General features: G+C 37.4%; 1 protein-coding gene across 2 annotated transcripts in view; it reads right to left on the bottom strand.

Annotated features, from left to right (window-relative positions):
* PELI1 (pellino E3 ubiquitin protein ligase 1) overlaps positions 1-13,390 on the bottom strand; it is a 55,706-nt gene that overhangs the window by 9,641 nt on the left and 32,675 nt on the right. For both annotated transcript variants that reach the window (XM_023619004.2, XM_001493946.7), the window contains exons 2-3: positions 4,007-4,146; positions 1,118-1,247 (exon numbers count right to left, since the gene is read on the bottom strand). In XM_023619004.2, coding sequence (XP_023474772.1) covers positions 1,118-1,247; positions 4,007-4,077 — 201 coding nt within the window. In that variant the 5' untranslated portion in view covers positions 4,078-4,146. The remainder of the gene's footprint in view (positions 1-1,117; positions 1,248-4,006; positions 4,147-13,390) is intronic.

Here is a 13,390-nt window from a genome sequence, read left to right as displayed (position 1 = left end):
CTTCCACCACCTGCTTAGCATATCCTTTCTCTGCAAAGCAGTAAAAAGAAACACCTAAAAGAAACTGTCCCTTTTCTACATTCACTGGCTTCCAAATAGTAATAGAGGAGGCCTAGTCAAGGCATAAGGACTCTGTTTTAGACACCACAGTGGATATAAAACAAAGCCAAAAATCCAATTAACTTCAGGGACTGGAGCTATGACCTAAAACAAGGCATCAGATGCTAATTTCTCTGTCTCTCATTTATTCAACTTACAAAGATATACCTCATATGGTACAGTATTAATGCACATCCTGGGGCTGCTTAGCTAAAAATACAGGTACTTCCAGAAGTCAAGGAACTCTAAGTTTTATTGACCCATTACACATCAAATTCAGTCTGTGTTATAAAATTTGAAGTAGAGAGATTCATAAGAAATGTAAAGATCTGAAATTCCCCTAATTGTCTATCACTCTGGGAAAAGCCCAAGTGTGCTGAAACGGTGGCCCGGCTTCTGGAGATTTTGGTACAGAAAGAAAAAGGGGCTTTAGAAGCATTAAACAGACCAGGAGATCGAGAAGTTATATTGTAGATACAACTGGATATTTGCTTTCATAGCTTTGATTAATAATTATTTAGGTCTACTTCATTCAAGCTATGCTAAATGCTGAGTCTTAACAAAAAATGAAAACAAGAGCATCCATAGAATCTTTGATAAAGACCCTTAGTTAAAAAAATGACCTCATCCAAACATGCTTCTAGCAGCGGAATACACTTATTAGATAAAACTGCATCCCTTGCCCAGCCAGGCGAGGCCCCCCAGGTAATAGGGAGAACTCCCTACTTCTCAGGGTAGACAGCCACACAACTCTTAATACCAGGTAAAGTCCTTTTTTAATAAGAAAAGGGAATGTCTCCTAATTTTCACCCATTGATCCTGGTTTGTCAAAAACAAATGTCCAATACCCTTCTCTATGGCAGCCCTTCGAACATCGTGTCTCCGAAGTGTCTTCTCCCATCCAATCAAAAGGAAACTTCTGGTAGAGAATGTGAAGAGAATGCTAGAGAATATAAACAACATGTAAAGGCTTTCAATTTCTCCAAGTTTATTGATTTAGTTTAGGGTTTTTTTTTACCTTTGCAGCCTGAGGAGTACAAGCAATATGCACAGTGCTGGGCTTCACCCCATTTGCCTTGGGTCTTTTAAATAGAGCAAACCTACTTTTCCTCCTTCCTCTATCGCCATTTGGGAGAGACCCATTATACCTGATGGGGAAAAAAAATGCAGGTGATCTCTTGTAAGAACCAGACAATTCTAGAAACAAATGCTTTACTTTGCCTTATAGGATCAATCCCCAACTAATGATCTATGAGCACATTATAAGTATCTCAAATTCCTTTGAGTAATCGCTGATCCCCAGACCAGCTGCCTGAGTGTGAAACAAAATGAGATTCTTTCGGGCTACATTCCAAGTCACAGAAAAGTACCTTTTGGATTATACACAGCTGTGAGTTATCTATATTTTTCTTCCCTCTTTTATTCAAGATAATCAAGAGCTGATTAACAGCATATCTGACTCCATATGACTCATTCAATTTTTTTTAAAGGTGAATGTTTGCATGTGCTAATACAACCTTTAAAAGTACAGTATGAATTATTTAAAATTGAATCTCCTTTAATTGTGAACCAAACAGTTTAAACAGCTGAACTTTCAAAATAAGAATTTTTTAGACTTGTTAAGTCTCAACAATTTGAATGTACACATACGCATTCACATTATGTTGGCAAAACCTGTCTGACTGAGATGCCTGCTAAGTAGTAGTTAAAAGTAGTTTTGGTGTTGACATCTTATGACCATTTCTCCATGACCACATATAGATATGTCCTGAAGGTAAGCAAGTAAGCAAGGACTGATCTAATAGGAAAAAAGTTCAAAACAAAACCTTTGAACGTTTACTATGTACTAGGCACTACTGGGTTCTATCCCATACATTACCTCACTTAATCTATCCTCATAAGAACCCTTTGAGGTTGGCATCACTTTCCACTTTTACAGGTTAGGAATTAAGTTATTCCACAGAGGAATTTAAGTTATTTTCTGAAGGTCACACAAGTGACACTGGCAAAGCTAGAATTTGAATCCAGGTGTTTATCACGCATTTTTGCATTTTTTACTGCTTCATTATGGCATGAGCAGTAGTTTAACAATAATCTCTCCTCATTCATGGGCCCCCCTGCACCCTGGAAAAAACCTTTGGTTTGATGGTTTCTCATGTATAGTTGGCCAATCTAGGGGAAATGAAGCAGGAAATAGTGACAATTTTGAGGCTGGAGGTGAATGTGATGGTAAAATGGCCTACATTCGTGGCTGACAAGGAAGAGAAGGGAGTTTACTCAAAGACTACCATATATGGAAATTATACTGATCCTTTATGGAAAATAAAACACTCTGATTTCTATTGGAGAATGCCCTTGCTAATCTTGCTAGGCTTGCTGAAAGTTCAGAGTAGCGCCCCTTAGCTATCACATTGATTTTGCTATTCTAGGCTGTGTGTTGCCACCAGTCTCATGGTGGGTTTCTCACTGCCCCTCACTACTGTCCACTGGGTTGCGTGACTAGTTCCTCTTCCGGAGATATGCTCTCTATTCCCACAGTGTGTTTCTGTACCTCAAAGCTCTTCTGTAAGCAGCAACAGCACGAAACTGACAACCTTATCCAGCTTTACTCCTCCTTCTGGAGGACTGGGAAGAAGCATTATTTGCATTTTAAGACACCAAGCCCCAGATACAGAGACAGCTGCAATTGCTAAGGATTAACTGAGAAACTGCTGGGCTAAGGGAGGCAACTGAAACCATACACTAAACTTTAAATTCTAGTTGTCAAACGACTCAAATTTCTTGCTAGAAGAATTTAACTTGGAACAGTTTTTTGGTAGTTAAAAGCTGTTTGTCATTAATATATTAAAATCTATGTGATTTGAAGTTGTAATAGGGTAGTTACTATATTAAGTCTATGATCTTTTAAATTCTGTTTTTGAAAGAAAAATTTTAAGTCTCAAAGAGTCTAGATGATCTTGTCTAATTGTCATTTTACATAGGAGGAAACTAAGGCCCAGAGTGGTTAAGTGACGTTCCCAAGGTCACACAGCTAGCAGAGCTGGAATAAGCACTGGAATCCAGGATTCCTGACTTCCAGCCAAGCTCAGTAACTCCATATTATCTTCACAATTTCTCTTACTCTCTCATCTGAAATAACGGATACATTCTCACTTAAACAAGAACTTATCCCAACCTGATTCTAAAACATATGTTAATGTTTAGAGCTGCTTTTTAGGCAGAAGAAGGGCAACAGTAGGGGGGAAGTAAATTCTACAATTTCTAGTTTCTGAGATCTCTAGTTAGACTAATACTGTGCTTCTGTTTTGACAGTTATGGCAAGTTTAGATTAAAGAACAGATGATTCCATTATTTCAATTGATTTAGACTGTGTCTGTGTGAGCTGTATGGATGAGACGACTTTTGAAGCAAACAAGTAGTGAGGTCCTGGGCTTCAGAGTCATCATATTGTTACGCCTATACAACTCCTTTCATCAAGGACCACAGCACAAAGCAACTATACTTCAGAGGGGCAAAGGAACAAACAAATCCTAACCTACATGAAATGACCTAAAGGGGGAGTCAGCTGAGGCAAATTTTTCTAAAAGATAGGAGAGGGAAGACAAATGATGTGATTATGTGACTGTAGACAAATACATTTTTCATTTCATCCTGAAGAAGCTTTGTCCTTTCAGGGGGTGAGGGCGAGGCAAAGCTTGTGCAGTATTTCAGTATTTCAGCACTTATAAGAGATGGCATAAAAATGAGAATTCAAAGAGTTTCCTGATTTAGTAATATTACCCTGTAGCTGTAAATCCTTTTTGGAAATAGGTAGGATATAAATTCTAAAAAAAAGTACTTTTAACCTAGATGTCAGAGTTACTCTATCTGATTAAGTTTTATGTGTCATCAGAGGGAGAAACCTTACCCTAAGACAATGAGTTCACCATATTTTACGGGTGCCTTGGATGGATGATTTTCTTGATCAGGAGAAAACATGAGCTTGGCTGTCTTTCTCAAATCTTTGTTCACTGGTCAGGAGCCTTGGGACACCTTTTGCATTATTTCCTAGAGGGGAAAAGTTTTCATTAATAATGTGAACAAAAAAATTTCAGTTTAAATAAAGATGTTATTTTCCAGTAATCCTCGTGAGTACAATATTATGCAAAATATCACATACTATAGAAAGTATTAACGTTTTCCCAAATAATGTTATATATTTGATACAACTGTTTAAACAGATTAAAAATGTAAATGTAGGGACTTCCACTTCCAGGAAGATGGAGTAGATGTATTTTCCCGTATTATTTCCACTAAGTACAACTAAAAACTGTGGCCATTATATATAAAACACAAGAACTCTGAAAAGTAGAGATAAGCCAGACCAGCTAGGGACCTCAGGGCCTAATTTCTGCCTAAGATATCCCAGATTTGGAGCTGAAGAATCCAGCAACTTGGAAATGCCAACTGGCAGAGACCAAAAGAAACCCCAACAAAAGCTTGCTCTCTCTAGTCAAAGGAACAAGAAAGGGCAGCCTTAGCAGGACAGCAAGCTTTTGACAATAACTGCTCTACTGCAGCCAAACACCACAGGAAACACTGTGGCCCCACCACCACCCACACCAGCAAGAGCCAAGTTGGGAGCCTAGACTTACTTCTACTTCATGTGGGCATAATGAGGAGGCCAACCCCTCAACCACAGTAGTGTCATGGCCTTCTACCCTGCTGGCTGATAACATGCCCACCACACCTCTATTCTAGTGGTATCAGTGGAGACCACACGGGGAGCTTTGACTTTCACCTTCACCCGGCAGTAATAAGGATCTCCTTTCCTCGGGTGTCAATGGAGGCTGAGTAGGAAATCTGGGCTTCTGTGTCTCCCTGGCAGTAACAAGAAGGCACCCCCTTTTCCTGTGCCAAAGCAGTGTCAGCAAAACCACTGGGAACATAAGGTTTAGATAATATCCAGAGTCTCAGAACAGGTTTCGATAGAAAACCATTCATCATATCAAGAACTAGAAAGATTTAAAACAATGCAAAAAAGATAATCAACAGGTGCCAAAACTGAGATGACAGAGATGAGAGAATTACCTGACAAAGATTTTAAACGAGCCATGATAAAAATGCTTCAATTACAAACATGTTTGGGACAAAAAAAAAAATTTTGGCAAAGAAATAGAAGGTATAAAAAGCTCACTGGATGGGCATGACAACAGAATGGAAGGAACATAGTAAAGAATCAGTGAACTGGAAGATAGAAATTACCCAATCTGAACAACAGAGAGAAAATGGGATTAAAACAACAAAAAAAAAACAGAGCCTCATGGCCTGGACCTGGTAGACTACAGCAAAACAGCTAATATTTGTATCACTAGAACTGAGAAAGAGAGGAGAGAGGAGAGCTGAAAAATTACTCGAAGAAATAGTGGCTGACAACTTACCAAATTTAGAAAGAGAAACAAAACCACAGATCCAAGAACCTTAACAAATTCCACACAGGATAAACCTGAAGAAACCCATCCCAGATACACTATAATTAAATTTCTGAAAGATAAAGGCCAAGAAAATATCTTGAAAGCAGTCGGAGAGAATGTACACCTTACCTATGAGGGGAAAAGCAATTAGAATGACAGTGGATTTCTCACTAGAAACTATGGAAGCCAGAAGAAAGTGGCATATTTTTTTCAGGTGCTGAAAGAAAAGAACTGTCAACCTAGAATCCTATAACCAGCAAAAATGGAGGGGAAATCAAGACATTCTCAGATGAAGGAAAATTAAGAAAAGTTGTCACCAACAGATCTACCCTAATAGAATGGCTAGAGGAAATTCTCTAAGCAGAAAAGAAATGATGAAAGAGGAGAACCTTGAAACATCAGAAAAGAAGAAAGAAGATGGTAAGTCAAAATACGGGTAAATACAATAAGCTTTCCTTTTCTTGAATTTTATACATTATGTCTGAATGTCAAAGTGAAAATTATAACACTGTCTGACGTTGTTCCAAACGTATGTAAAGGAAATATTTAAGACAATTATATACTGCACTCCTGGGCATTTATTCTAGAGAAATGAAGTCTTACGGTCATACAAAACCTGTACACAAAATGGTTATACAGAAGTTTTATTTGTAACAGCCCCAAACTGGAAACATCCATACTGTGCAAGAGCACTGTACACGTGAAAGAGCACTGTATGTGTGCAAGAGCACTGTGCAAGAAAGAAAAAAGCTGCTGGTACATGAAACAACAGGGATAAATCTCCAGAGAATTATGCTGCACAGAAAAAGCTAACCTCAAAAGGTTACATAAATGATTCCATTTATATAACATTCTCAAAACGACAAAATTATAGAAATGGAAAACAGATTAGTGGTTGCCAGGGGTTAAGGAGCGGGTAGGAGTAGGAGGGAAGTAGGTGTACGTAGAAAAGGACAACAGGAAGAACCCCTGTGGTGATGAAAATGTTCTGTATCTTTATCAACGTCAGTATTCTGGTCATGGTATTTTATGACACTATTGCAAGTTATTACCACTGGGGGAAACTGGGGAAAGGGTACACGGGGTCTCTCTCCGTATGATTTCTTACAACTGCATGGGAATCTACACTTATTTCAAAATAAAAAGTTTAACTAAAAAATATAAATTTGACACAAGTATAAAAATTGAAAGACTAACACTTCTGATAAGCCAGAAAATTACTACAATAAACAATCCCCACAATACTATCATGTCTATTCATCAGCAGTTTAATGGGACCCGGTCTTTCCTATATCTAGTCTCTCCCTGGTTTTCCTGTTAGACCTGTTACAAAGGTTTCACAACAAAACTCTTACGAGCTAACCCATAAAAGTCTCCTGGTTTTATACTTCCACCAAAAGGTTTCATAGGAAACTCCAGAACGAAAAATGCCTCCTTGTCTTTTCCTTCAGTAGAGTGAAATACAGCCTGTGTAGCAGCACGTCTGGAGAGAGAGGCAACACAGAATATTTGTAGCCCAATGAATAAAAATAAGGAAAAGGAGAAGGCCCCCACTTTGACCCCCTTTTCTCCCTTGTAACTGATGTACACATTCAGACCAGCAATTCAGACAGACGACACACTAAATTTCATTGTTGGTAAATTAAAAAAATGCTTACTAAATTATTTTAAAGAAATGACACATGCTTAAGAACTATTTTAAGAAAAACATTTCCTCCATTTGAATACACTATAAAATCCTCTCATCCTCCCAGATGAATTTGCTTTTGATAACCAGATTTTAATTCATTAAATTCTTCAAAGGTTACAGAAACCAATAATAGCTATCTCACAATAATTGAGAGGCATTAGGTTTGTGCAGAAATGTTTTACTTAAGTAAAATAAACTATACTGATCAAATCCCCCATTTAGAAAAAGAAACTGATGTGAAGGTAACTAAAACCTTCAATGTAAAAATTTAAGAGTTTTAAGAAAAATTAGCTCAAATTAACCAAGGAACAATTTTGGTTCCACATAACAAGATCTTCTGATCTACATTAAATCATACTGTAATTTAGGGACAGGTATCCATGGCCTCTCCTTTTCCCCCTAAAGAAGCATCCCATTTTAAAAAGAAACTTAATTAGAGGCGTTAACTGTGCTTTTCCTTTTAGACAATTAAGGTACCGCCATTGAACATGAAAACACTGTTGTGACACATTTCTGACCAAGAATAGCAAGAATTAAAAACTTAGTAAGAAGAATTAATTAAATTTGAAATTTAAATCAAATTTTAATAATGTTTCTTTGCCTTGATTTGGATTCTTATTTAGAGTTACTTTCTATTTTTAGGAAGTGACGGTTTTCCATTTATAGTAGCAAAAAATTTCTTTTAAAAAACATTATTTAAAGAACCAAGTCAAATAGTATGAGTAAGTACATAGATATGGAAAAATCTGAAAGTGGTATGTGAATGCCCATATCTGGCTGACACTAGTACACAGCGTGGTTAGCAAGTATTAGTCTATGTTCTAGTTCCAGCTCTCTTTGAACAAAGCAATCTGTTTCCTCATCTCTAAAAATCAAGGAACTAAAGTAGAAGGAAGAGAATTTTGGAGCTGGAAAAAAACGTAAGAGACCATCTGGTCCTAACATAAGAATTTATAAGTAATGTGCATATAACACTCACTATACATTTAGTCCTATTGCCTCTATAGCAAAAGTGACAAATTTTAGCTTTGACAAGGAATGAGAGTTGGCATATACCCACTATTCTATACTTTCTAGAACCTTTGGCCAAATCAGCCAAGAAAAACAATATATTTCCAAATATACTTATTCTTACTCTACTTAGGTCCCTTAGAAGGCCTGATCTTGGGATGTTTCATCAGTGATATCAAAGGTACAATCACAGAAACACACTCAAACTTGGCTTCTAGATCTGTATTTAATAATCTAAAACCTATAATAAAATGCTTTAATAGTATTGGTTATTTATACATTGAGATGACCCAAAATAAACAGTTTTCTTAAATCTAAAACAGCATATAATCAATAGATATATAACTGGCATTCTTAAACAATGAATAAAATGTGCCACGACAGCTGCTGCTCCTGGAAGCTTTCACTGCAATTCTAATACATGTCGACAGGTGATTGCTGGAATCTTTATGTGTTCTCAAGATTCTTTAACAAAAGTTCACTATCTAGAAAGTGCTCTCATGCTCACTTTCTCTCTCCCTTCTCTATATTTTAAAATCTGAATAAGATACAGAATTCTTCAAAATCAATTCCTGAAGTCATGCACTTGAGAACGTGAAATGGGTATGTACCTAAAGTATATTCGAATGCCTCAATTACTGGCCCCACCTGTTGGCATTCAATTAAGCTAGCCAGTCTGATCCTATCCCAATGTGATTCAGCAAAGAACATGAAACAGTACCATTAATTATAGAGAAAATCTTGCTAAGATAATAAAGCTGTGTTCTATAATATCGATTATTTTGAAGCTATGCTTGATCCTTAAAAATTATGCATGTTGTTCTCATCAGCAGGGACCTTCCCAAGTTATACAAATTAAAAAATATATATATATTCTAGAATAGTAGTATTTTCTGTGTGGGCTGGGAAAACATTAAAAATTAGCCATAAAATATGTATTTCTTAGAACTAGTCTCATTAATTTGACTGGCACAACATTCTAATCATTTATTCTTTAAAAGACAATGAAGTACAATTGTTTTCATATCAAGTCTTCCCAAAGGATTTTCTATAATACACAATTGTCAGTTTCACCTAAAGAAGGAAAACTGGGAAATCAATCTTTGTCCAAATTGCTCCCCCAACATAACACATTTTTTCTTTTATTATTTACACTCACACAGCCTTTTGCTTACTACCTACTAAACACAAGTGCAAAATTCCTGGCCTGAAAAATGAAAAGAAGCAACATAAATACTAAGCGAGGGACATGAAAGATCTACCTAGATGTTTACTTAATCTTTTGAACATTCTTATTTTGGTGGGCAAGTAGGCACAAAGGGGTGCTGAGGAAAAGAAAGGAAAATGTTTTAAAACATGAAAATGTTATAATGCTTCTTTATGGTGAAAAATATAATGTGGATTGCATATATTATCTCTGATAAAACAGATTTCCATCTACACTAGAGCTCCCCTGTGGTTGATTTCAAAAGGGTGACTCAAACAGAAAAAACTGTTTTGGTATATTTGTGGTGGAGCCATTTTATGAAACCAAGTAGGTGATGATTGAAGGGAGCAGTTTCCTGATGACAGCGAAATTTAATCACCTTCTTCCTTCTTTCATAATGAGCAGGATTAATAAGCAGCATTTTTCCATGAAAGGAGAGAAGGGATAGGAGAAACAATGGTGCAGCAGTAGGAATATCAGGTCACTACTTTCTGTCAGTGTCTTTTAGCTTCTTCAAATACAGCAGTGCAGGAAGTGAAGTCCATGTTTCCCTTCCCAAGATACAGGGCATCCCCTGGGCAAACTCCCAGCCTCTCCTTTAGGGGAGCCAAATGACATGATCTTCCACCGCCCACAGGGATAAAATATTTCATCCTGATAGGAAAGCAATGAACATCTTTCCCATGGACCATTTGTTCCTCTACACTAGGGTTTCTCAACCTTGGTACCACTGACACTTTCACATTGTGGGGAGGCTGGCCACGGCATGGAGGTTCAGCAACACCCTTGGCCTTTACACTCTCCAGATGCCAGTAGCACCTCTAGTTATGATAAAAAATGTCTCACCTTTCCACCCTGTAACCCAACATCCTTCCCATCCTCACCCCATGAGAACCATTGCTCTAATCTCAAATTGGGGATGACAATTTGTTTTTAGGAGGAGAATTTCCCCTATTTTGGCACAGTACTTGGCACATAGTAAGGTATTTAATAAATGTTTGCTTACTAACATCATCATACTGATGTCTTAAAGGGTTATTATTACTAAGCCTTGCGTTAGTGAAGACAATGGCTGGGAGTGAGAATGGGAGAACTATCATCTTACCTTGATGGTGATTAATTATTAATCTTTCTGTGCATTTAAAATATTTTAATATTGTAGCAACCTCTCTCAAGCAGTTGAAGGAAAGAGACTGGAGCTGGGGTGCCCATAGAAGCAGCTACAAGGCCAGTGCTGGGCAGCCTGATGTTTAGAGAAAGGCTAATCTGTAGAGGCCAGATAAGGAAATATCTTCTGGACCGAGGGGACCCATACCTAGAAAAATTAAAAGAGTGCTTTGGAGAGAATGAGGGAATCCTTTTAAATCAAAAGGGGTGTCAATTTGAATCAACCTTGGATCAAGGTCTATTTTATGCTTGCATAGAATGTTAATCAGCAAAGTGCTTTCACATAAGATTATTTGACCCTCACAAAAGTCCTGTGAATCAGGTAGGAAAAAATCTTATTAACTCCATTTTCCAGATAAGGGAACTGAGTGTGTCAGTAAGAAAGGCCAGTGACTGGTTCAAGGCCAAAGGGTAATATCTGGCAGAGCTAGAACTGAAATCCACATATTAATTCAACATACATTAACTCATTTCATTTCCATCAGAACTATATCAAGTATAAACATTTATCTCCTTTTTATAAATGGGGAAACTGAGGCTCCTGGAAGTTAAGTAGTCCAGGTTTTCTGATACCACTGATCATACCTCAGACAAGGCTGGGTGGTGCTGATTCCTAAATAAGAATAAGACACTATTATGGGATTATTTAGGAGAGACCAAAAAGTATACCTGTGTAAAATAAATTCTCAACAAGTTACACTCCAGCACAGACTAGCGACAACTATGCAACTATGACTAGTGCCTTTTGAAATTATTTGAACCTTTGCCACTTCCTCAGTGCTCACTGTGTTTGTCAACCCTGTTTCCTGGTAGTGACCAACAATAAAAACTTCAGTAAACGAAGTGGGCTTTGCATCTTGTTTAAAAAATGGGGAGAGGAGAAAGGAACCCAAGGGAAAAAGCAGGGTGTCACACTAAAGCAAACTGCTGGTACCATCAGGAAGAAAACCATGTATCAGAGGTGCATCCAGACAGCCTAGCGACAGAAGGCTTCACGTACTCCCTGAAAAGTGACAGCCGAGAAGAAACTGCAGGGCAGTATTCCTGGCTGGGGAATGGGGTTTAAATACAACCTCGTCACCACCCCCAGAATGATCACTTAATTCCCCACATCTAGAAAATGTCTTTTGAAAGACACAACTCAGGAGTCCAACATTCTTACTGTCCCTGCCCATGCTTGGCCTGTATTCAACTCTTAGATTACCAAAGTTCCTAAAATGATAATACGCTTCTCAGAAAGCAAGACTAGAAATTCCCTAGGTTTAACCACTGAAGTCCCGAACAAAATTCTGCAGGAAGCAGCAAATTCAGTGGGATTACATAGCTCTTTGGAACAAAAACATCGGATAGAAGTATATTCATGGGAAATTCTATCATTTTCTAAAGTCAGCATCCAACAATGGCAGTCAGCTCATGCTTAGGCTATGCTTTTTCCATAGTGGCTGACATTTACTAGGTTCTGTCTCTGTGCCAAGCACTGTTCTAAGCACTTTACATGTATTAACTGATTTGATCCCCAGAACACCCTCATGATGTAGGAACTATTATAACCCTCATTTTATAGGTAAGAAAATTAACCTTACAACTCAAACTGTAGCCAGTACTCTGGAACTGCTGAGTTTAAAAAAAAGTACACGGAGGGTGGGGTGGAGAGAACTACAATGGGAAACTAAATTAAACAACAAACAAGAAAATCCCCCAACTCTTTTCCTTTAATAAAGTATTAAAAAGTGAGAGTTTACATAAATGCTACTGCCCTAACATGGGAATAAACTTCTATAATACTGACTATCCATTTAAATTTTCTCAGTAATTCAGTCAATTGTTTAAAGCTGAGTTTAGAAGTCCCTTGGATAAAATTTATACTTGGAAAAAACAAATAAAATAGATTTTTTCCCAACTACTTAAAATCTATAGTACCAATCTAAGAAATTAAAAAATGGAAGACTAAGTCCATGGTCACCTTTTTATGTTCTGCAAGTAAACCATACGCAGTGTATGGGCCCTTCCAAAAAAAGTATTGTATAATGATTATTCTGAACAGTTAAATTACTCCTGGAAATAGAATAATCTGAGTTTTCTCGTCTTTATTTTTATTAAAACACTGACCAAGTTACATGCACTTAAAAAAAGGCAAGAACAACAGTCTCAAAGTATCTCCCCCAAGATATTTATTAATCATATACAGGAAAATAGTGACTTCACAGTGGGAGAAACCTGGCAGATCTTAACCAAGTGACTGAGGCTAACATGATCTTTAATAAGACAATTTGATATCATGTATCCCTGATTATGATACACTGAGGACACATCATTTCTGTAGTATGTTGCCAAAAAATGTTTAACCTCAATCTAATCATGAGAAAACATCAGACCAACCCAAAGTGACAGACATTATACAAAATAACTATCAGTACTCATTAAAAGTGTCGAGGGTTGTGAAAGACAGGGAAAAGCCAAGAAACTCCCAGATTGGTGGAGGTTAAGGAGATGTAACAACTACCTGGCATATAGAATCATGAATTGGATCCTGGAACAGAAAAAGGTCATTCATGAAAAACTGGTTAAATTTGAGTATGGTCTAGTTTAATTAATACTGTAGTATTGTACTAATGTTAATTTCCTGTTTTTTTTTTTTTTTCTTGAGGAAGATTAGCCCTGAGGTAACATCTGCGGCCAATCCTCCTCTTTTTGCTGAGGAAGACTGGCCCTGCGCTAACATCCGTGCCCATCTTCCTCTACTTCACATGTGGGACACCTGCC

The sequence above is a fragment of the Equus caballus genome, chromosome 15, assembly GCF_041296265.1.
Source record: "Equus caballus isolate H_3958 breed thoroughbred chromosome 15, TB-T2T, whole genome shotgun sequence".
NCBI classification, from domain to species: domain Eukaryota; kingdom Metazoa; phylum Chordata; class Mammalia; order Perissodactyla; family Equidae; genus Equus; species Equus caballus.
This window is presented reverse-complemented; position numbering and strand designations above follow the sequence as displayed.